At 40.7% G+C, this 24715-nt stretch overlaps 4 protein-coding genes across 6 annotated transcripts; 1 reads left to right on the forward strand and 3 right to left on the reverse strand.

The window, feature by feature from the left end:
• Window positions 1–571: 571 nt before the first annotated feature.
• Window positions 572–3437, forward strand: fgf1a (fibroblast growth factor 1a). Its single transcript, XM_084353783.1, has 3 exons — window positions 572–806; window positions 1646–1749; window positions 1956–3437. Exons 1-3 carry the CDS (start codon window positions 641–643, stop codon window positions 2154–2156), a joined length of 471 nt encoding a protein of 156 aa, XP_084209909.1. The 5' UTR covers window positions 572–640; the 3' UTR covers window positions 2157–3437.
• Window positions 3438–3624: 187 nt separating this feature from the next.
• On the reverse strand, window positions 3625–10404 carry ndfip1 (Nedd4 family interacting protein 1). Its single transcript, XM_084353782.1, has 8 exons — window positions 10227–10404; window positions 8597–8690; window positions 7462–7601; window positions 7209–7296; window positions 6664–6788; window positions 6421–6487; window positions 6203–6311; window positions 3625–5250 (listed from the first exon to the last, which is right to left on the reverse strand). Exons 1-7 carry the CDS (start codon window positions 10260–10262, stop codon window positions 6205–6207), a joined length of 657 nt encoding a protein of 218 aa, XP_084209908.1. The 5' UTR covers window positions 10263–10404; the 3' UTR covers window positions 3625–5250; window positions 6203–6204.
• Window positions 10405–11047: 643 nt separating this feature from the next.
• gnpda1 (glucosamine-6-phosphate deaminase 1) lies at window positions 11048–13795 on the reverse strand. 3 transcript variants are annotated; one of them, XM_084353805.1, is made up of 7 exons: window positions 13432–13795; window positions 13031–13217; window positions 12450–12551; window positions 12173–12355; window positions 11870–12054; window positions 11469–11643; window positions 11048–11353 (listed from the first exon to the last, which is right to left on the reverse strand). In XM_084353805.1, the coding sequence occupies exons 2-7, from the start codon at window positions 13152–13154 to the stop codon at window positions 11292–11294; spliced, it is 831 nt and encodes a 276-aa protein (XP_084209931.1). In that variant the 5' UTR covers window positions 13155–13217; window positions 13432–13795; the 3' UTR covers window positions 11048–11291. The 3 variants fall into 3 exon arrangements, with proteins under 3 accessions (XP_084209931.1, XP_084209930.1, XP_084209932.1); XM_084353804.1 differs by having other exon boundaries at window positions 13423–13795; XM_084353806.1 differs by having other exon boundaries at window positions 13716–13737.
• Window positions 13796–14269: 474 nt separating this feature from the next.
• hspa4b (heat shock protein 4b) lies at window positions 14270–24149 on the reverse strand. The gene is made up of 19 exons (XM_084352736.1): window positions 23824–24149; window positions 23120–23177; window positions 22816–22956; window positions 21770–21892; window positions 20192–20291; window positions 19888–20021; window positions 19543–19787; window positions 19351–19427; window positions 19096–19247; window positions 18813–18919; window positions 18574–18707; window positions 18088–18272; window positions 17853–17945; window positions 17263–17418; window positions 17021–17146; window positions 16805–16912; window positions 16593–16712; window positions 16337–16498; window positions 14270–14820 (listed from the first exon to the last, which is right to left on the reverse strand). The coding sequence occupies exons 1-19, from the start codon at window positions 23928–23930 to the stop codon at window positions 14614–14616; spliced, it is 2535 nt and encodes an 844-aa protein (XP_084208862.1). The 5' UTR covers window positions 23931–24149; the 3' UTR covers window positions 14270–14613.
• Window positions 24150–24715: the final 566 nt, after the last annotated feature.

The following is a 24715-nucleotide window of genomic DNA, read 5'->3' on the forward strand; positions in this document are numbered from 1 at the left end:
AGTTATTGGATTTTGGATGGCCTCTCAGGGATCAATAACATCTTATCTTAAACTATAATAACATATCATGATTTATTTGTTGATTTTGTTTTGTATTATTAATCAAAATCTGCGAAGTAACTAAAGTTATCAGATAAATGTTAGCTGTTAGCTGTAGCGGGGTACAAGTATTAAAGGTGCACTATGACAACACAGTTTCCTTTTGTTTACATGTGGCGGACCCTGCCACATTTCTAGCTTCAAACAGTGTCCTGAGGACCTTATTTTCCCTCTGAGAACAGCTTGTTTATTCACTTATTGAAAACATAAATATTTCTGAGGTTGTTTTTTTTACTCATTAATATTGTGAATAATAAAATCCTGAGTTTGAACTACACAGTGTCCCTTTAATAAAACTAAAGTTGTGATAAGTAGTGTAGGCTACAATATAAATGATCTAACTTCCCCAGTCTCTCATAAAGTTGAGTTGAGGTCTCCAGGCATCAGGGATCCCACAGGCGTCGGGGGCGCGCATCCAGCTCCCTGTGTGCTCTCTGCGCTCGTTCACGACCCTGCAAACACCTGACCGCTGCAGGGGACACCGCCGGCAGAGACAGCCAGCCTCCCTGTCGGCTACTCCGCTGCGTCTCCTCGGAGCAGGATGGCGGATGAGGAGGTGTTTGTACCCGAGGATCAGGCCGTGGACAGCGGCCTGCTGCCGGACTACAGGCGGCTGACTCGGCTGTACTGCATGAATGGCGGACATCACCTCCAGATCCTGGCCGATGGGAGCGTGCAGGGCCAGAGGGATGATGGGGACGTTCACAGTAAGACCGCAGCGCACTGCGCACTTTACATCCAGGTCAGGCCTACAACATGATGCGTTCACTTCCCGCACTAACAGGTGTGTCAGGTTCAAAGACCAGGAAGACAGAGAGAGATGGGGGGTCCGATAGATGGGGAGGAAAGTTACTGACATTTAAAAGGAGGGTGCCTCCACATAACACAATCCAGTTATTCTGTTTTACAAAGGTGTATTTGACTCTAAAGTTCATTTTAACAGTGATGGGATGTAACTAAGTACATGTTTTAAGTACTGCAGGCAACTAAAGTACAATTTTCAGGTAGCCCACTTGTACTTAACTTGAGTATTTCCATCTTCTGCTACTTTATACTTCCACGCCACTATATTCATGTTTACTGTCAAATGCAGAAGAGGGAAAACTGCTAATTCCAGCGCTCCTGGTGACGGCTTAAACTACCAAACAGACCAAGATAAGAAAAACACTTGAAGAAAAGAAAGAGGCAGAGAGAGCTGCCTGGAAAAAAAGTAAGCAGTCATGCAAGTGTGGTGACGTAGAGAGGAGGGAGGAGGTTGCTAACTGCAAAATGTACGGGAAGTTAGCTAAAATGACAACATCGCTTACAGCAGCTTTAATTGGATAAGGAATAAAAGGCACAAGTACATTAAGTATCTAGTTGTAGTATTAATTCTGTCCCTCCGTCTGTCAGCTGACCAGAGGAAACAATGATGTTTGGGGCTGAAGCAGAAGTCTCAGATTTGTCCATGCCATTTTATCCCTTACCAAAAAACAGCGACCTGTGATCGTAGAGGTGTATGTAGAGGGATCAGTTGTCATGTTTTCAAACCTTTTCCTCCTTTCAGCTGTTTTAAAGGTGAAAGCTGTGGACAGAGGTGTTGTGGTCATCGAGGGAACAGAGGCCGGGCGATATCTGGCCATGAGTGACGAGGGGCGACTGTACAGCTCAGTGAGTATCTACAAGAGACCTGATGACTCATGTGATAGTAAATCAGTACATTGAATACCTTCAATGATATCTGCTATAAATGATTAATCACTAACCATTATACAATCTTGATGTAAGCTTTGGTGAGTGTATTTTTTAAACTTTTAACCCCAAACATCTGAAGTGCCGTCAGCTGTCGGTTCTCTTCTCTTCTGTTTATCTCTCAGCCCACTTTGACGGACGAATGTTACTTCCTGGAGAAGTTGGAGGAGAACCACTACAACACCTATCTGTCTCAGAAACATCAGGAGAAGAGCTGGTACGTGGCTCTGAAAAAGAACGGAAAACCTAAGCTGGGTCCAAGGACTCACATTGGACAGAAGGCCATCTTCTTTCTGCCCCGACAGCTGCGTGAGTCCGGGGAGTGAAGAAGACTCGTCTCAACACACACAGTCATACCTCAACATGTGAAGCTGCTCCAGGGTGGATTTCTTTCTGTTAGAATACACACCAGCTTAGTTTATGAACATGAATAAGAGATGTGGGGAAAAAAAGAAGTCAAGATCAAATGTATGTCAGTTTTCTTTTTTCAGGATTAAGACTTAACGTTTGCATGAAAGAGGAGACTGTATGTCACCATGCAATTAGCCCTTCACATAATGGAGTAAGCAACATATCCTATTTGATAAGATTTGGTCTCAGGGCCCCCAATCTGAGAAGAATATAGCCTTTAAATGTTTTATTACACAAAGTGCATGAAACCCCTGATCCAAATAATCACACATTCTGTCATGGGTGGAGTTACAGGGATAAATGACTCCTCTTAAATGATTTCCGCCCTGGAGCCACCTCAAGGACCCACAGATATACTATAATTATACCCTAACACCCCAGTATAGTGCAATTATAGTAAAATCCTAGTTATCTAAATTGTTTCCAGATGTCAGTGTGAAGTTTGGCCCCGAGGCAGGAAAAAGTAATTTTTCATGTGGGTCTGGAAAGATAAGACTGCTGGAACGGCTTTAAAGGGTCATCGTGACCCACGGTAGGAAAAATGTTAAAAATGTCGTCATTTTCTCAGAAACTAAAATCACTTACTTGAAAGCAAAATGACAGAAGTAACTCACTGATTGAGATTTCCTGTCTTAGTGGCTGTCATGTGCTTCAAGTCCCTTCTAGTTTAAGTTTTCTGCAATCTACGCTCTGCTCTCCAGAGGAGACATTTACTGCTCTGCATGTCGACATAGCTGAAGGTTTTCCAGCAGTTCTACTTTGCTGCCACTCGGTGCCATCAGTGTGTGAAATAGTACAGTGCACCATTAAGCATACTGTACATAAAGGGCTGTGGCCGGGGCTGGATCTAGACACATGCCAATGACCTCCTTACCACCAGGGGGCCCCGACAGAGGGTAAAAGACCATCAACTGCCTGCATTAAATAACATTTGACATATATTTTAAAATCTAAAAATATATATATAACTACTATTACTTATCTTATAAATATGACTAACCAACTGTTAATGAATACCAAAATATACACACAGGTAAGCTAAAAACATATACCTGACTACATTAATGAGCATCCTACTACTGTTACTACTACTACTACTACTAATAATAATAATGATGTGCAGGTCGTTTTGTTTACCAAATGTAAAAATGTGCTTGTGGTAGGGACTAAAATAAATAAACAAACAAACAACTGTCTGCCTGTTGTAATCTATCCATTTAATCCAGCCTTGGCTGTGGCTCTGTTGTCATCTTGAGCCACACAGAGATTCATAACACTAACATGTAAATAATGTAGCATTAGTAATGTCATGATATTCAACAGAGCATATATGACCACCAAGCCTTTGTGGCAGCGCAGTCAATAATCGAGACGACTCAGAAATGACGCATTAAAAGTGACATTTATTTAACACTAAACGTTTTCTGTACAGTTCCATATCAACAAAACCCCAGGATTGCAGCTCTAAATCACATAGAAACAAGCAGAATGGGCAAAAGTATGAAGTTAACTGATGAGGCCGACCGTTCAGTTTGCCGGACCAAACAGAAGTCCATCCTTCCATCGACAACAGTGGTTGGATCTTAAAAACTGCCATGCTGTTTTCTCCACAATATAAAACAGAAACACAATCTTGCACCACTGCGTCGTTCATTACTTGTTTAATATGTCCGGGGCTTCAAACTACGACAGGAACGTCCTCTGGGTTTTATTGGTTATGTACCTAAAAGTGCACCTGCATACAACATTCTTTGATATAGTTTGAATACCCACACCATAGCTAACATCTTACACCTTCTGAACCAGTTTCAAAACAAAAAATAGAAGAAAAGAAACAGACTTCCCACCCCCATCTGTCAATTAAATCTTAAGGCAAAAACCAACCTGGAAATGGAACTTGAGTTATTTATATGTTCTTTGATGATTTGAAAAATCTGAGTCAGATCATAAATAGCTGAACTTCAGATAGCCAAACCTCTCTGTTACAATCACAGAGCTTTTCTGCTGAAAATGAATGAGACACCTACTCCACTGACTCACCGAAGACAGTCAGAAAAGGTCAAGCTCTAAATTAGCTTTTTGAAAAGACGTGGACCAGAAAATGTGCTCACGTGTCTACAGAAGAAATCATGTCCAAAAAATCCAGATGTCCCTTTACTGTCAACTGAACTGCTCTGGGATTTGACATTTGTGGCCAGACTCAACCATCTAAGATCATATTTGTGACTTAAATTCGATCTCCAGGGTGGATCGCTTTACCCGATTTAATGTACAACAAAACATTGAACAGGCAAAATCATAACTCCTGACATATGGGTGCAATTCTTGCACACTCCACTGACACTGTGTTTGAATCACAAGCGTGTACACTGTATTATGACAATGCCCATAATGAATCGTTTCTAACACCTTAAAAGCAGCAGACAACACTGCCCCCTCCTGGCTAAACAAAAGGGCAACACTACTTAAAGCCAACAGGTGAGTGAAATATGTGGTCATCAGCATTTACAGCCTATTGAAAGCTTTGTAAGTGTATGTGGTATCTAAAAACAGCCTATAATAGTCACAATAAAACCATGAAGTGAGATTAGTGCAGATTACAAAGTGTGTTGCATGCTATGGCAAGTCTACAGAGTGTTTTATTAATTAATACCTGTTGGCTTCAAGTGTCGCCAACACGAGACTCTCCCTATTTATTGAGGGCAGCTGCATGCTCTTATGCTACCACCAAATGATATAAGGCATTACTCATACATTACAGACAGATGTAAATAGCACTTAACATTCGCCACTAATGAGTACATTAAGGGACTATTTCTGTTAACCGTTTTTCCATTAATAAAGTTTCAAAACAAAATAAAACAAGTGATAGAATTCCTGATTATTTTATTGTCTTTTCTATAACTCATCTGGCCGATTTCTTGTTAAGTTTCTTCGTTTCAAATTTGAAACTCTTCACAGAGTTGCTGCTTGTGTTGGTCGTGTCCAGTTCTTCCACATCCAAACATCCTGAATGTGGGTTGAGGGAAGACGTAGTTTGTCAGTGGTTATGTTTACATGCACATTAACAACGCAGACTGACAAGATTAAGGCACTTCTCTCAATTTCCTGTATTTATCTACTTATCAACATGAGGATGTTGTGTGTAAACTAAGTCAACATGGATTTATACTTAATCCTGGAGTAAATAACATGAGGGTCTCTCAACACAAGGAAATTTTCCTCTCAAGAATTATAAGTACTGGCAGTGATATATCTTATGTCTTCTACAGCGTTTGTACAGGTGCTGGAAATCCTTAAAAATGACCAATTAAAGCATTGTTTGGTTCGAAAGGTGCTTGGATTTTGGAATAAGTGCTTAAAACTGCTTGAAATTGTAGCTGCATTACATAATAAATCTCTATCCGACTCAACAGTTCACCTTTTAGGGGAAGAAATAAAACGCTATGTTCTTAATCCAGGGTGCCTACATTACCCACAGTGCCTTTCAACTGCATAAAGTTCTGCCTGAGGTTTGGGTGTTTCATGCTAGCAGCAGCTAATGTAGCCTTGAGCCGCTAGTTTCAAGCAGAGATGTAGAGTGGGTTACAGAGGTCTGGCAATTGCAAATGATGGTATTTTAGACAATTAATCAACTTTTTTTGATTCTTTATTTACATATACAGGGGTAAACAAATTTTGATGCGTAAAATTGGTGCAGTTCCCCATTAAATTAAGTGCAGGCGGTTCATTTGGCTGGCAGCTAAGATGTTAAACGCACAGTATGCATTTTCTGCTTCTAGAGGTCTCTCAATCAAAACAAAATATAAGACATAAGTAGCAAGGGATCGTGGGAATTATTGTCTTGTCCTGTTTAATGGCATCTAACAGTTAGTGTGAGGTAAGTAAGGCCAGAAATGTCCTTTCTTCTTCTGAGCATGTAAATGTCTTCAATGACCAACATATCTGTGATACACCTTACCTCTAATAGATGAAGAGTACCCTTGTTCGGGGAAGAGTGGCATAGGTGGGATCAGCCAGTTTACGCACTCTGGAGTAGTTAACAAAGCCTCTGATGAACAGCATGAAGCCTGGAGGGCAAGGAAAAGATAAGTAATGCAAGAATCATTCAACATAAGATAGTTAACAATGTAACTGTGGAAAAGAATTGGAAAGGCCAAAATGATGTCTCTCACTTACCCAGGGCCAGGAACACCCACCACAACCAGTACTGCCCATCAAAGTAACCCGGGAAGTAGGTCGAAAACTGGAAGAAAAATGGGAGCTAAAACACAAATCTAAAAGTATCTGAGATCATTTTCAGAGATCTAGTCTTCCTGAAGAGTAATACAGATTTGAACTAGTAATCCTGCAACTTCAAACCACTGAGCACCATTTAGTAGCCAAACTAAAAATGGTGAATATTTACTTAATAGCTCTTACCCTGACAATAAGAACCCATTTGATAAGGGACAGGCCAAAACCAGAGATGGCCCCGTATCGGCCGGCGGCTGATGTGGTCAAACAGAACGACAAGAAGAAGCCGATCCAGTTGAAGAGGAATGCCACTGGTGACAGACAAGAGAATAATCAATGAAAAGTAAACTGCCTCGGACCATAAACCCATAAATATGTTATTTTTAAAGCATGACCAATAGACATTGAAAAGTTTTTTTTAAATCAAAGATGTTTGTGGGTTTTGAAGTCATCAAACTGGCTGGCACAGTTTCTCCTCCTCCTCCTCCTCCTCCTCCTCCTCTCCTGGTATTTGCATCCAATAAAGTATTTAATAGCCTTTGAAAATATGCCAAATTTTTTTTAGAAAATAGTTTACTAGAGCTCTTCAAGAATAACTTCATAACTTATGGTAAATCAAGGGAGATAGCATATTTTTCATGTTCAGAGACTCTATACAAGTGAAACCAAAAGTTAGTTGACTATTAAAGAAAGAAAAACTGTCAAAGTCAACCGAAGACACGATGTCTTACTGAAGAAAGTGAGCATGAAGATGCCGTCATTTCCTATTCGCAGCTGGTCAGCATCTTCAAAGTCATCCCTGGCCACAAAGTCGTCCTCCTGCACCAAAAATAAGAAGTATATAATAAATATAATCACAATAACTTGCATTGATCTCCATTTTCTCCTGATGTTTTGTCTGAAAACGTGACGTATTCGTACACGACAAGGCACTTTATGATGAGGAATATTTCTAAATGTTGACTGAAGATTAGATTGACTTACTGTGACTCTTCCAGTAACAAGGGGGATGGCTGCCTCTTCTTTGCTTCTCTCAGCTTCATCATAGGAGGGCAAAGTGGTGGCAACACTGTAGGATGGAGGGTTGGGAAATCTTCCTCCATCTTCTTTGTATTCAAAGAAAGCTGTTGAGGTAACAAACAAACGGCTTTTCATCCATGTACAGAGGTCTTGTTTCTGAACAAACTCCAACAAAAGCAAAAAAATAAACCCAATTCTTCTAAATATAAAAAATAAACTAATAAAACAGCCTACAATTTAATTAAAAATCAATGGTAACAGCAGAACTCAAGGTTATCTAATGTTGATTTTAAAGCTGTCGTGAGGGTGTGACTGCTGACAGACAAAAATCTACTTTCACTTCCTTCAAAAAGAGAAGCAGCTAAAGAGAAATATAAACCAGACCAGGGGGGGGAGGGATGAGTTACAGCAAGACGAAACACATTAGTAGTATATGTGTCCATTAGTGTTTATGTTCTGTTCCACACAAGCCAAGACTTTTATCTGGGTCATTTGGCAGCTATCCAGAACGCTCCTTAGTGTTGTCCAAACACTAACAGCACTGAACGCGATCAATGGACTCGCACAGGAAGAGCTCAAGGCTACACCCACTTATGCAACGTTTTGACCTATGCCCTCTTAAGAAGTGAGATTAGAAACATCAGAACTTTCTGAAAGGCCTCTCACACCAGCTTTTCCCCCCGTACATTATTCATTCTACAGCTAATAGTGTAGGACGTACAGTATGTACGTACAGAGCAGCAGATTTACAGAATTATACAGACTTATTCAAGTGTTCCTCTTCAGTACACTTGAGTTATGAGGTATTTGTACTTTATTTAGATTTCACATTGAGATGTAGACCATGTAGGATGTGACTCTTACATACTCTCAAATTCATACTTTTATAGATTAATGAGAACTCTCACAATTTTGCTTTTGTTTCTTTAGCATGTTTCACTGCACATACTCAAACACAATTACTGCTTTAGGACGAAAGGCTTACACTTTAAATTAAGAATCAGTATGTGGTGGCACAATCAAATAATCAGGGATTTAAATATTTCTGTTTGTTCTGAGTTATCTGACACTATGTGATGGAGCTGGGAAGGTTTCTAACCTGCATTTGCTGCAGCAATGCTGCTGTAGGGTGGTGGTGCGTCCTGGGCAGGACCCTCCTGGGATGACTGGGCCGGCTCCTCCTCATTCACCAGCTGAAGAAATGTGAATAAATTACAACAGAACTTTAGGAAATCTATGTGTTGGCTACTGTGGATGAAAAGGGTTGAAGTACTCCAAGTCCTGTTGGCAATATTAAAATACAATAATATAATAATGATGGGATACTAAATATTTGTCTGTTGCCTTAATGTTTATACTGTGGTAGCTATTCTTGTAATAATTCAGGTTGGTTTAATACTTGATTACAGACCATGTTGCAAATCTGCTCTCATTTGAATTTTCCAGTTGACTATATAGACCATAAATAGATGCAGGGATGGGACAATAAAAGATTTCATTGCAGATTGTGGTGAATTTTCATTATCTTGTGTTATTCTTATTATCTTACCTGCAAAAACAAATAAAATCTGGTGTGTGTAAATATAAGGAATTGCAAACTAAAATAAACAACAGGAAAACGAGGTTACCAATATGTATTTATCCTTTATTTGTGCAGAAAGGCCTCAAGATTTATGATTTCTTTAAATTATTTGATTGTTTTTCACAAAAAGATGTGTCATCTCTGTGATGCCATAAAAATATTTATTTCCAAACAAAATAAGGTTAAAGTGATTCCAGTAGGTTTTAGCACAATTTCAGTTTTTATTTTTAAGCTTTAAGAATATTTTGCTGATTATTGGGATGTCGTGAACTGAAATTGTGTTGGAGAGGATAATCGTTACATTAAATATCATGTATCCTCTCATACCTAACGTAAACATTGCAATATGAAGTTATATGGCCTCTTTATCCATATTGCCTACCTCAACCTCAAAGCACATGTCTTTTCTACTTGAGCCTGGTACTGAACAATCAAAATACAGATGGACTGAAAGGTGCATCAGAGGGGGGAAAAGGGGGAAACAAGCTTAAACATCAGCACTGATGTCGCACTTATTTAATGTGCTGTGCAACAAGTGGTTATGATGGACATGTCTGCATCAATTCCTTTCTCCAGATAGTTTAGGATTAGCTTCTGCACAGTAACCACTGACACATCATCAAAACTACATAGCAGCTCCAACTAAAGCTACACTACAAGCTGTGCATCAAGTTGACACATCATCTGCGTGTGTCGATACATGAGCAGGCTGCACCTTCACGTTAGTATTACGATCCTGCTCTGTCTCTAGAGGTTAAGTTACTGACAGGCTCTGATCAGGACCGTCAGGTAGTATATTATGGTTCAAGGCTGCACAAAGCAACACAACATTTCTGGTCAAGCCACCCGTTAACGTCACTAGCTTGCTAATGTTACGAGTACTTAGCTGCTAAATGAAAATGGGTCACATAGACTTCCAAGTTATATGTGACAAAATAATTAGTATTCATTAAATGATGCATTTCAGTAAGTGTGAGATATTTGGTTTAACGTGAGCTTAAGATATGTATCGCCCACTCAGGCCCGCCCGTAAACTAATGTCGCTGTTTTCCTCTCACAGGCTAATGTTGACTGGTGTTAGCTGGTCAGCAGCTAACGCTAGCTGTTAGCTGCGTTTTAACGTGCCGACAAACTGGTAAATACACACCTCTTGGTATCTGACGTTGCTGTTTTGCTCTGCCATTGTGGAAGAGGAGCGAAATATTAAAACGTCCTCTTCTCACTTCAGGATGTGCAGTAAAATAGGAATCTCGCCAACGAAGTAGCAAAGGTAACACTGCCTCCTAGTCGGCCATCTCCTTCCTTCTCCCCCTCCTGACGCCCGGACCAGAGCAGGATCTGATGCTGCGTTCACGTGCGGTCGGATTTTTTTTTCATTGCTACCAGAAAAATGTACAAAATGTACTTCAAGTATCAAAAGTCAGAGTTCACTATGCAGATTTTCACAGTTCTTCCGTATATATTATATTTTACAAATACTGATGTCCAGCGTTTTGATGCTTTATATCACTGGGTAATTTATTTGTTGACGATGCATCGTAGGGTTTGCTTATAAAATCTTGAACTAAGCAGAGACCACTAACTGTAGCAGTTAGATACAAAAAAGTATAAACTATGATATCTTCCTCTGAAATGTAGTGGGATATAGCTATAAATATTCCATGTGCTCGAATAAATAAATAGCAGAAAATCCTAATACTGTAGTAAAATAAAGGTACCTTGAGATAAACTTGAGTAGGGTATTTATCTTCCTATAGTAGTTATTTTCCGCCATTGACAACAAGGACTCTGTTTCTTTGAAAGACACGATAACACAATTTGTTCAAAGGGCCATTTTGCATCTACTTTCAATACATATCTGGAAATAGAACTTCACATGGAGCACTTAAAGGCAACATGAATCGTTACGTGTTGTCATGTGACATAGGGAACAGACTATTCCCAACCAAGCAAACAGATACACAGATATAAAAATTAAATGTACTTTATTACAAAGAACAAATGAGAAGCAAAGCTGTATCAACAATCATCTGTAAACCTGAACAGTCTGTGCAATACCAGCACATGATTATTACTACAAGAATTAGTTGAAAACAACACCAAGCACTGCTTGATGTCCACCAATGTATCTCCACCAGAATATAAAGGAATCACTGGAGTGTTAATTTTTGACAAATGCCTCATGAATCCACAAAGTTTTGAAGAGATCTCCTCAGTTCTTCTCTTTCCCTGAGGGAGGCGACTCCACCAGCTTGTTGTGCACGTACATCATCCCTTAAGAAGGAACAAGAATCAGCATGTTTTCTATGATTCATGTCTGCGACCTGGGCAATTTGCCACAAGTGAATTACAGAAACTTAAGCACTGTAGCGTTGTGATTTAATCTCACCTTTGAAGTACTTCACAGTTTTGACTCGCAGTTCCAGGGTGGCGTCTTCGTCACAAACAAAAACTGTCTGTGGGTGCTGCTGGAACGCAGACACTGTCCACATGTGATTCACGCCGTCCTCTATGGCTTTGTATAAAGCAAACGCCTTGTGTGCTCCGGTGATGAGAATCATGACCTGAGAAGAAAGTGGAAAAAATAAATGAAATGTGACCTGTGGCCTGTTGTGCAAGGGCAACTTGCAATTGTGTCAGAAAGATGACAACGTCACTGAGCAATACAAGCTTCTGCAACTGAAAGAAAATCCTGACAGGAAAAAATGCTGATTTCAAACATGTGGTTTAAGAAACAGAAGCAAAACACAGAAACAGGACAGATGGTCAGTATTCATCCAGGCCTCTAACCTCTTTCGCATCCATGACAGTGCCCACTCCCACAGTCAGTGCCATGGTGGGCACCTTTGAGAGATCCCCGTCAAAGAATCTTGCGTTAGCCATGATAGTGTCCTTTGCCAGGGTCTTCACCCTAGTCCTGGAAACCAGGCTTGAACCAGGCTCATTGAAGGCGATGTGGCCATCTGGTCCAATACCTGACAGGACAAGAGGAGTAGTTTAAACTTTAACGAAAACTGCCAAGTCACTTGATACAAAATCTCAAATGTGTAGTTGGTTATATCGTATTCAATAACAGCACTGTGACCTCCTGACCTCCGACAAACAGCTCGATCCCCCCGGCGGCTGTTATCTTTTCCTCAAAGGCATCACACTCTGCCTGCAAGTCAGCAGCGTTGCCATCTAGGATGTGGGTGTTCTCAGCTTTTATGTCTATGTGCTTGAAGAAGTTATTCCACATGAAGGAGTGGTAGCTCTCAGGATGATCTCTGGGAAGCCCTACACAGGATTTTATGACAGTTTCTTATGCAAGATCGCAGCTTTCCTCATGTGTAATCCTTTTATGTTGGGACAAAGACCGGTGGGGACTTACCTACATATTCATCCATGTTGAACGTTTTTACATACTGGAAGGAGACTTCTCCATTCTTGTAGTACTCGATCAGTTTCTTGTAACAACCCAGGGGGGTGCTTCCTGAAGAGAGGCAAAGGTTTACAAAGCAAAAGTGGACTCTTTCCCAAAATGAGAGATTTTACACAATTACTCTTCTACGTTTCAGAGGAAATTGTTGTATTTTTTGCTCTGCTGGACGTATGTGATGGCTTTACTGGCTCTTTGCAATATAAAGTTTACATGCAAACATGTTATGTCACAATAATTCTGTGTTTTACAAGCTGAAACATTTAGCCAGTTCTTGCAGATCCACGCCCCAGTATTATATCTCTCTATTTAACACAACTTGTACTCCTGTAAGTATATTTTAAGCATGTTTCGATGATTGGATCATACAAGTAACAGGCCTGGTGGCTCTTTCCGCTGCTGACACTGAATCAGCAGATGAGGGGGGAAATACTGCTAACTTTCTCACTGTTTTACACACTGTGATACAGGATCCCCTGCACTAACTTATGAGTATAATGAACAGCTTTATGGCGCTGCAAGACCCTACTTACCAGTGGGGAGCCCCAGGGTGAAATATCTGTCCGGGCCAGGTTTGAACATTAAAATCTTGTTTCTAATGTACTTGGCAGCCCACTCGCTTGCCTGGTCGTAGTCATTGAGGATGATCAGCTTCATCGTCCCGGAGGGGGAAAAAAGACAAGGAAATAGGAACGGGTGTCTTGTCTGAAGAAGCTCAGCCTGGAAGTAAGGACAAAACACACCTTAATCAGACTTTAGACTCATCAAGGTAACTACATTAAATCAGACCACTGTTCATAGAGGTGGCTAAACAATCTTCCAGAAAGACTGTGACAACTTTGACGCAACCGCAGCGTGCGAGCAAAACTTTCACCGTAGTATCACACTCCGAATAAAACACAAAGAAAATAGTTATTGCACACACCTATTATACCTTGGACTATGTGTAGCTTTTACTCGCAGCAGACAGGATCTGGATGGATCATGTGATTCCTGCTTTCGGATGCAAACAGCGCTCACCGCGGAGGTGACGTTTACTGAACTTGCGCTCAGCTAATGTTAGCCAGCAGGCTAAGTAGCTAGCTCATTATTTAACCCGAGAAATGGAAGCAAAAAAATCCCGTGTTGCTGTTTAGCCGTATATAAAATGGCGAAAAAGGCTCCGTCGAGTTAATTACACCTTTTAAAAACATCACAGCTGTATGTTTAGTGACGTACATGTGTCAAGAGCTAGCATGAAAGATATTCACGAGTGTTGAGCTTTAGCTGAAAATCATTAGCGTGAAGCACCTAGCAGAACGTAGTTGTTGCTAGGCGACACAAGATGACTGTAGTCAGTGTAACGTTCAATGCCTCCGACAGTTACTTTTATTTGTACACTTTGTTTCTATATCATCTTTATCACCTCATCAGGTTATTTTACCAACTGAGTTACCTTTATATTCAACAAATCATATCTATAACTAATTAAAATCATCTTTAGTGTGTATCATGTCTCACTCAGCACACCTGTAGCTAGCATTTCAGAAATACTGAGGTACTATTCTCATCTATCTTCATTGTGTGGCTAAACGTTTTTTTTATCTCATACTAAGCTCTTAAATTAAGCCTTTTGCCTGACAGCACCATTTCAAGATGCATAATGTCATCAAACCCCCCATATTCCCAGAAATATGACCCGTCTTCAGTGGTAGCTAGCACCCTGCTAGCTAAACAGAAGCAATATCTTTGTGAAGCATTGTATCTGACCAAAGCAATAAATATGGCACAACTGATTTTCAATAACTTTATTAAAACCATATTGTGACACAGACCAGAACATGTACAGAGCACACAACAGAAATAAATACCATCATGTGTACAGCGCTCATTGTCAAACAGGCTTATTGCGGCTGGCTTTTGATTTATGTCATCCAGAAAGAGAGAGGGCATGCTATGTCATCAGAGAGATACCACCAGGAGCCGGGCTCAGTGTGCTAATCACCCTGCCTGCTTTTTGACTTTAGAGTGCAGTTCCTGAAACACTTAAACCTGCTCTGATATACACCAAGGCTGCATCTCAATCTGAAACAACCAGCTCCCCGATCGGCTTTGCTTAGGGAGGCGTTAGGCTGCTTCAATCAAGGTCCATGTCGGGCTTGTTGTCTGTGGATTCTGAGCTGGGGTTGCCCGTGTTCTCGGCCGTTCCCTTGTCTCCAGTTTCTTCCTGGGCTTTCTCCTGTCCGTTGACAGGCCCATTCTGCTCTGCAGGCGTGTCCTCTTTGGGAAGCTCCACCTTGGGCTTGGGCTTGGTCACAATGGGGTTGCAAGTCGAGAACAGCTCCTGGGAAATTACACAAGGAAAACAACATGTACTAATGGCTTTAGTTAAAGAAAAACAATCATGTGGGAGATCTAGTAATTGGCTCTCACCCAACAGATAACTGCAATATAGGCACAACTGTTACTCATGTTCTTGGTAGATAGTTGACCTCAGTGTCTCATTACGATTAAGATAACTGTAAAATTACTTCTAATGTTCCCTCGGGAGCAATAAAGTATATCTCTCTGAAACAGCATATGGCAACTTCATGATCTTAAACCCAAATAGTAACATGAAATTTGATTAATTTCAACACAGAAATCCTGCAATCTGATTTCTTAGGGTTAAATAATCATATTCTGGGTCCAATTTACCAATGGCTACGATGCGTATCCCTTGAACAAATCTAGCTGGCTTAAGCATCTTACATATTTACTTTACACATGGGCATGGTGGGGGCCGAAATTCAGTTCCAATGTGGAACTGAATCCAAAATGCTAAGCATGCATGTGGGAAGCTAATGAGTCTAAGGTCAGGATGCACATCCAATGTTGCCAAACATTTAAGGTGGCAAGGCATCTAAACGAATGTTCAGCATCTGATGTGGTCTCCAAGCCGGGACTCCCTAAAAACTTGATATTTCGCCCAGGGGTGGCGCCTCACATCCTTCGTCACACAGTGTTTGTGTCAGCTCACACTGGGTGTCTCATCACTCATAATGTCAGAGGTTATTTTCATTTTTGGTGATCATTGTTGCTCCTATCCCGTGTAAGAACAAAAGTGAACGTCGATTTATTCATTTAATCCAGACCATGATCTTTTGTATAACCTAACCAAGTATTTTTATTACCTAAATCTAACCTAGTAGTTTAATTTTATAAACCTAACCAGAGGTTAAATACACAAATAACTGTAACACAACGTGCACCCAGAGAAGGTCATGGAGCTCACTGAAGCATGCACTACTACGCCCTGCAAAACCACGTCCATCTGGGTGAAATGCCAAGTTTTTAAGGAGTCCCTCGCTAAGCCCCAGTGTTTCAACAACCTTTCCACAATAACCAGTGGATTGTGCTCCTTTAAGAGCTTCAATGGTGAGTTGGTGTTTCATGCCCTCTCTCTTGCTGTGGTCTTGGTAGCCTAGGTAGCGTATCTGGCCTGCTCTGGATGGGGTTTCTGTACAGTATCAGTGTGGGCTCAATTCACCTTTGGTTCAAGTGCAGTCTCACATTTACTCGTGTTTTTGTTGGAGTGGATTTACTTCTGATTACTGTTTAATTGTGTGATTCAGTTTTTTTTCCTGAATAAGTAAAAATCATACATTTTTATAGTATGGATTTATTTTTTTAAAAAGGTCTCATTAAAAATACTTTAATGAAACAATAAAAGTAGAAGTAAACACTTTTAAAACCATACTGGAATCGAAACTGGGTATCAATTAGAACCGCTATCGATCAGCCGAATCTTAATTGATACAATTCACAATTTTCTAACTGCTCTGGTTTTATTATATATACAAAAGATAATGAATACTTACCCTTGTCTTTGCTTGAATGTCTTTTACTTTGACAGAGGGGTCAGCCGACAAGCTCTGTTTGCTTTGCTGGTTCATGGCGCTGTTCATCCAGATCATTGCATCACTGGCCAGTTTGTCCACTTTGTTGACATCTGCCTCATCTAAATGGTCGTACTGCTCCTCCTGGAAATCAAATGTAAATAACAAAAGTGGTGTTACTAATTTCCACAGTCATTATTACTTCAGGAATCTTTCAGATTAAGCCTTTAGGTTTTACCTTCATTTTGAATGCTTCAACAAATTTCATGTACTGCTGGATTTGTTTTCCCATTTCCTCGAATGCTTTGGGTCTCTCTTCAGCCTCTGTATACCTCTCCTGGATGGGCTGACCAAGTTTCTGTAGCCAACACAGTATGCATGTCATTAAAAAATCATAATGTCAACCAGTCAATGGAGAGAGAAAAAAGCAATCTCTATAGCAATAATTACCTTTAACTCTGCCAGTTTGTCAATGTACACCTGCTTGGGTTGGTCCTCTCCATCTTCATACAGCCAGTTTTCAGTATCCTCCAGCTTTAATGACAAAGCATCTCGGTCCTAAAAGTATAAACAATTATTTCACAACAAGTAAAGGAAAGCCAAATGTGTTGTAGCATTGAACCCAATTCTGTCTTTACAAAGAGTCAGAGGTGGCTGTCTACTCACAGATTCACTGACAAACTTCTCCAGCATCCCATGTAGTTTGTCCCTCATGTCGTACACATACTCTTCTACATAATTCTTGGCGTCATTCCTCTCCTTCTCCAGCTTGTCCTGCATGATCATCTTACCCTGAAGAGAACCCAAACAGCAACGGTTACCGCTAAACACTTCAAAATAGATCAAGTAATTAAAGATGGCAGGCAGATGGGTGGATTTAGTTATGCGACGGCGCAATGTTTAGTTACCTCATTTTCTACAAAAAGGTTGAGCATGTCATCTGCTAGCTGCCACTGTGGACTGTTTTCAATCGGAAGCTCGAGCACTTTTGTTTTGACTTTGGGCTTTTTGGCTTGTGGGGGTTGGTCGGACTTCTTCTCACCTTTGCCCTCCTCTGTGGTAGTCTGAAGAGTAAGAGAAACAGGCACTGTGATTCAAAATATCTCAAAATGTATCAAGACATGCAATGACCAAATCTTATTAGATCATCAGTATTTAACAACCTGGGAATGGGACTAATCAATCAACTGTCTTTCTCCAGAATCGCAGGACGTTGGCTCTGCGTCAAACACGTTGTGAAACATCTAGCTGAGCTTTGTTTACTCCGCGTTAGAGCTGGTTCAATTCTCCATTTAAAAAGACCCTATTGTGTTTAACATTTCTAATGTGTATTAAATACACAAGGATGAAAAACAAAACATTCTAAGCTTTTTAAGGATCTCAAAGATTGGCTTTATTCTGGGCTAATGTACTGAATTGTATTTCCTTGCAAAGACAATCTAATAAACTGGTAACTCTGGTAACAGTAATTGTTTTACACAGAAATTGAGCATCTTACCTCCATCTCCTCATTCTCACTTTTCTTTTCTTCCGTTTCTTTCTGACCGTCTCCTTGACCCTGCTGCTCATCCTGATCGGTTTGCATCTTGGACTGCAGAGAGGTAATAAAAACAGTAATAAAATTTTTTTTTATCTCAAAACAGATGTAGAACTGGTAGTACAAATATAGATCTGATTCTCAGTGTAAAAGGAGGCTTTGTGTGGGAAAAAAAAGACTTGTTTGGCTGAAGTACCTCTCCATCTTTATCATTAGCCTGTTCTGTCTCCATTGGTTCCTCTGTCTCATCAGTCTTCTGCACTTCAACCAGGGAGGCGCTGGACACACTGAAGATACCGTGGATGTTCACTCGCACCTTGACTTTCACCTTGGAGCTCTCCCCACTGGCCTGTGGGACAACCTTCTGGATCAGGAACTGACCTGTAAGGAAGAAAATCAAGAAAGATCAATAACAAAAGCTAAGTAGGCAAAACAGCTTTAATTAGTCTGAGCAGGTCAGTTCAGTAATTTTATTTGCTTATCAATTTGATCATGTTTGTCAATCCAGATGTTTGTCTCAGGAGTGTGCACCAAACCACAGCACATACTTGTATTTGTTAAGTAGACAGAAGCCTGACAGGATGCTAATCTGCCTGTGTATCTGTTGGGTGTGAACACATTAACTACTCCTCCTTCTATCCCCTCGTGGTCAGAGATCACTTAGGAAGCTTTCGTTTCTTACCAATCGTGGGATCAGGGTAGGGCAGCTCATTAGGGCTACTGTAGTAGGCCTCCAAAGAAAAAGGCTCTTTCCGGTAGAAGGTCAGCACTTTGGAGAAAGGTGCTGCGTGGTTTCTGGGAAATACCTCGCAATCACTGCAACAAGTGAGAGAGTATGTCACAATTATTATTACATTCAGTAATTGAGACCACAGACAGTTGGGATAAAAATAGAAATGTTCCAACAGGTTTTTTTTTTACCTGAGACCTTCCTCTGCAGCAGAATGCCACTTTAAGGAGATGGGGTAGGGAGCAACGTCTGTGATGGAGAATTCACGCACTTTGAAGGCAGGTGACAGTATCGCACACTGTGGAGACAACCAGTGAGAGAGCTCGTTAACAGTTATAATAAACATTTTAAACCTAAAGACAAAAAAACACCCCTTTCACTTTATTTTCAAAAGATCAACAGATGCAGACTCGAGAGCTGATGTGGGATCATCTAGTGAGCAACAGGAGGGTGGAAAACCAAAGTCTGACAAACCTGCAGAGCACATCCTCTGGCCACAGCTTCGTCAGCATTCAGTGTGGTGTTTAACTCCTTCCCGAAGAATTTGCTGATTCTCTCTTTGACAGACGGGATCCTGGAAGCGCCCCCCACTATCTCTACTGCATAGATGTCCTCCTTTTTCAGTTCTTATGGGGAAAAAAACATTTTATTATCACGCAAACTAATAGTAAACTTGCATACATTACTTTCTTTAACAGAAGACAGGTAAATAAGGTGAAGTAAACTCACTGGTCTGTTCCAGGAGACTCTGCAGCGGAGCCTCAACTCGGGTCAAAACATCAGCACACATCTCCTCAAAGTGGCCCCTTGTGCAAGAGAAAAGGCAAACATGACTTAAGCTTTAAAATGGCATTTCAAACAATAAACAGTAGATATGAACCATGGCTACTAAGAGCAACAAATGGCAACTTGTTGGTTTACCTGTTCATTTTTCCAGTGACGTCAATGTCATTCATGAAGCACTCAATGTTAAGTGGCAGGTCAGAGGAGTTGGCGCTCATCAGTCTTTTCAGTTTTTCACACTCCTGGTAGAGCCTGACCAGAGCCCTGGGCTTTGTCTTGACATCCAGCTTGTACTTCTTGCCAAATTCCTCACAGAAATACTTCACCAGTTCCTCGTCAAAGTCCTTTCCTCCCAACTCTGGATCACAAGCTGTGGCGAGTATCTGAGAGAAATGGAGAATAGGTCAAGAGAGAGTTGAAGAAATGAAACACAGCCTCTCATACACTGTTAAACATGTTAAATATGTTGATTTGTCTACACACCTTGAGTTTGCCCTTATTGAAGGCACACACTGATGTCTGGTATCCAGAATGGCCCAGGTCCACAAACACCACATTCCTGGCCTTCTCCTCGGGAGCAGGGAGATCTTGTTTATAGATCCCATACGCCAATGCAACTGTAAGGAAAATTGTTAAATTATTTATGCAACAAGCAACTGCTGGAATCAATGTCAAAGTCTGCTTTTTCATGAGTTATGTTAGGTCTGAGTGCCAGCCACATTCAGAACAACAATCACAAACATGCACAACCTTGCCCGAGCCCTGCCCAAAAACACCCAGTACAGACCTGCAGTCGTCTCATTCATGAGCCTCAGGCAGTTGAGACCAGCGATCTGAGCAGCATCAACCACTGATCTCCTCTCAGCATCAGTATAGTAGCAGGGAACCTGGTAAAGAAGAGCATTCCATTTAGATTCATTTTTAGATTCATTCAACAGTTACACAGGTTGTTTTTAACCTGCTTAATTAGACCTCGTCAGGCTGAAGTTATACTGGCAATGACGTGATGTCACCAAACTCTGTGGACTAATGACAGCAGGGGGGGAGTGATCAGACAATTTTACATTAAGATCAATTTTGTAGGCCTCTATGATCTATTTTTCAGGTGAATCATGACACTGCAGTGTTTATTGTCCTCTGACTTCTGTTTCCCAACTTCACATAACCTCATTGACTGGCATTTTCATGCTTCGTGAACATACCAGTAGAGTGATGTAGCCAACTAGAGAGCTATGCTAACTGGACAAATTACTTCATGTGGCTCTTCCTGTAAATAATGCAACATGCGTTAGTGGCATGGTGAATGAGGACAGGGCTCCAGACTGTGACCATTTAAGGAGACAGTGCGACTGCATTTTATAACTAGGAGTACCTGCAGTTTGCAGTTATGTCCACGTGATTTTGATTTTTGAAATCATCATCAGATATCATGTAAAACACCAGCAGTAGCGATTGCTGGTGACGTTGTGCTCTGGCCGCCGCAGCAATACATAAATCAAAGGAACGGTACGCTTAAACATTATAAAAATAATAGTCTACTCTGCCAAACATCATACATCCTATTGCACAAATTGCCCACGAGTGTCACTGTACACAGCAGTAATAGCAGCTGTATTACGAACCCTCTCCTGCAGTGTGTTTGACCCTGATATCTGTTAGTTGGATTCAGTGGGACACCCAAAAAAACGTCCTTTAAAACAATCTAATAATGGATTCATACATTTGATAATAAACTGATAAATAAACAAAGTAAATCCTCGTCTGAGTCTGTATGCCAGTAAGAATGGGGAAAACACTATAGTTTTAACACAGTTAATTAATTGATGGTTTTTAAAATATCTGGTATTAGGAGCTGCTGCAGCCTCCCTTTAAAAAGTAATGGAAATGACTTTCTCTTAAAGCACTTCACTTTAAAAAAAATAAAATAGAACATTGATTTTTCTGTAAATCGTCTACTACCATTCGTAACACAGTTAAGATGGAAGAAATACAAATGTACTGCAGTGCATAAAGATTTAAGTGGAGCTCGTAAAATGGTCAAAGAGGAGAACCAGTGCTACTAGTGGAAAAGGTTAGTCTGGAGCCATGCAATAATGTGTTTTAATGTTCAAAGTCCCACTATAGTCTACAGTTCATTTCAGAATTGAGTAAAAAAGATCACAATTTAAGATTGTGAACCATGATCATGATTAAATCAATTGTGATCCCACCCCTAACTGATACTTATAACAGGTGTAAACAGCCAAAAGAAGCAAAAACACCTGTATGGGGAGAGCACTGGGCTTCTATATGCTGGCCAAAAGACTAAATATGTTGCCCCTCTGTACAGACAGCATCAACAAGTAGAGTAATATGTAATACTTACAGACACGACACAGTCAGCCACAGGCTTCTTAAGGGCATTCTCTGCCGTCTCCTTCATCTTGGTCAGCAGCATGGCGGTGACCTGTTCAATGCTGAACACCTTCTCTTCCTCCATGTACATCACCTTTAGTGACAGGGAAATTGTCAGACAAGAGAGAAGTATTACATTGCTCTGTATCAGCTTATAATTAGTGCTCCGCACAAAAAGTTACTGCATGATGGTGGACTGATAAAGCATTACTATCTAGCTCAACTCTGGCCAAATGTAAACATTTTACTTTATTATTAACAATAAATCACATTGCCAAACATGCACAGTTTGGCTTACTTGCTTCATCTGACATTGCCTGAAACTCATAGTGTCGGGTGCCATTGTCCCTTATCCTCCCACCATTTTGAACTTTATCTCAGTTCAGCTTGTGATGACACAGACAGATTTCACAACTTCAAGACACACATCTGCTGTGCCATAAGTGCTGTTCATCTGCAAGCTTTTAGTGCTTGTTGAGCCTTAAGGCTTATTTTGGAACAAATCTCAATTAATAGCCACCAGAATGAACGTGACAAATCTATATCTATCTATATCAATATCTCTTGTTTCCATTTATGTGACTGTATCATGCTCTAAAAAACGTTGTGTCCACTGTATTATAATCTGTACTATTGATGTAAATACACATTTTCTTTGTGTCTGCTGGCATGATAATATTTACTTCCTGTTGTACCGTCTCCATAGAACATCAGGTGTCTCTTTTTATTATCTCTTACCTGATGAGTCACCATGAAGTCTAAACCAGTTAACCATTAGTGTTTTAACCACAAACATGTCAAACTAAATAAAGGCTTTTCTCCTTGCTCTGACAGAACGTCTCAATGAATGTTTCTCTTGTCTGACTAAACATTTTTTTGTTGCAGATTTTGAATTACCTGGACCGGCAGGCAGAACGATAACAATCAATTGGAGTCACTGGAAGTCTCTTGTAAGTAATAATTAGGTATATCCAGTGTGTCTAGGCTATAACTAATACAATCAACAGATTCTCCTACCTTGATGCCAGTCGTTCCTGTTGGCATTTGTGCAATGTCGTACACCAAGCTGTTTTTGAGGCGATGCACAAAGGGATCTGAGAAGGCCCTGCCATGAAACCTCTTGAAACCCTGGACTGTGTTCTTGCAGTTTGTGACGATCTGTGGAAAAAGAATTGAAAAACCTCTAATCTATAAACATGTACACCTGAACATGGATGTAATGAGTGTGATGTGTGCTGCACCCATGCCTACTATTGACCAGGCTCATACTCGGTGCATTATGGGAAACCCGGTGTCCCATTATCCCCCATTAAAAACATACCTGGCTTTTTGCAGCAGCACCGATCGATCGATTCCGGGGTCCAAAAGAAACACATGCTCTAAAAACAGAAAGCACGATTCAGTTAACTCCCCTGCAACAATTTTTGAGACGATGCAGCTTCATGTAGGGTTGATAAAGGCAGCAATAAAATGGTATTTTATTCTGAGGATGACGATTTCACGTCGTAATACATTTTCGTGTTTCCATGTCAATATACTACAATCGTGTTCCCATGTTTCTTCTATGGGCTATGGTTCTGAAAATGAAGTACAAGGGATTGATCAGGTCGTTTTGACAGCTAGAATCTGGCCTCCTCCAATCATGCGCTCATTCACGCCTGCAGTGAAAAAAAAAAAAAAAAAAAAAAAAAAAAAAATCCAATACCTGCCTGCGAAGGTCAATTAATAGTCTATAGATTATCTCGACGATATTAATGAAATAAAACACCCGAAGAAGCGTTTCATCGTGTGTGGTGGGGCTCAGGCCAGGGTTCCTTTGCACTCACAATGGTTTTGTTTCAGCTAGCATTAGCTTTAGCAATCACATGCTGTTTCCTGTTGTGAAATCCGTTAGGGTGCTAACTTAGCTTAGCTTCACTCAATATCGTGATGAAAGAAAAGTGAATCCATTTACACTCTGTACCTGCCATCATTGGAGATAACACAACGCAAATCATGCACAATAATGTGCCCGGTTGTACTTACGGTGTACATCGATCGCTGTACTCATTAGCGACAGTCTCAATCCCTCCGGCTCTGGCGACCGCTACATAGCAGTTCAGGTACCCGACGTCAAACCCGACAACTGACATCTTTGCTAGCTAGCTAACTGAACAGTTTAGATTGCGATAATTACAAGGAAGAACAGAAATACAGCTCAGTGCTAAAAGTGACAGCAGCGGCAGCTACAGTGGATTTCAGTCAGCGGACGGTGATACACCCTTGTTCTTGTTCCATGAAGCTAGGTAGCAGCATGCGGTACGCAACGCCGGTTGATGCGTGACAGCGTTCCGGAATCTTCTGTCTGTCCCGTCGACCAATCGCATCCGACTGCAGAGCACCGGGCGCTGCTGTCGTGCGCCGCCCAGAGGCGAGGAAAGGCATTACAGCAGCAGGTTTGGCCCTTAAATGAACACTAGAGCTGCCATTTGTATTTCTCACCCATATTAATAGAACAAATCTGTTATAATGATCTAGATCTGGCTGTGGCTCCCCATCGTCCATTAGCCTACATTAATATTGGAAGGCACAACCGCCATCCACTACTTACTGCTGCTAAGTGCAGATGCTTAAAACTAATGTGGTCTGACCTTCTGATCTTTGATTAATCTTTCATCATTAACATGTCAGGAATTGTGAAAAATGCCCATCAAGCTTCTCCTTGAACCCAGGGCGGTATCTTCTTGTTCTTTTGAGCCCACAGTCCAAAACCCAACAATATTCATTTATAAGGATATAAAACTGGCAAAAGTAGCAAATCACATTGGAGATGCTGGAAATAATAACCATGGACACTTTTGCTTGATAAAACTGTATGCAATTACATTTCTGTTAATCAACTGATTACTTCAGCAATGCATTTGTATAACTTGTACAA

The sequence above is a fragment of the Pagrus pagrus genome (assembly GCF_965226575.1).
Source record: "Pagrus pagrus genome assembly, chromosome: 5".
NCBI lineage: Eukaryota > Metazoa > Chordata > Actinopteri > Spariformes > Sparidae > Pagrus > Pagrus pagrus.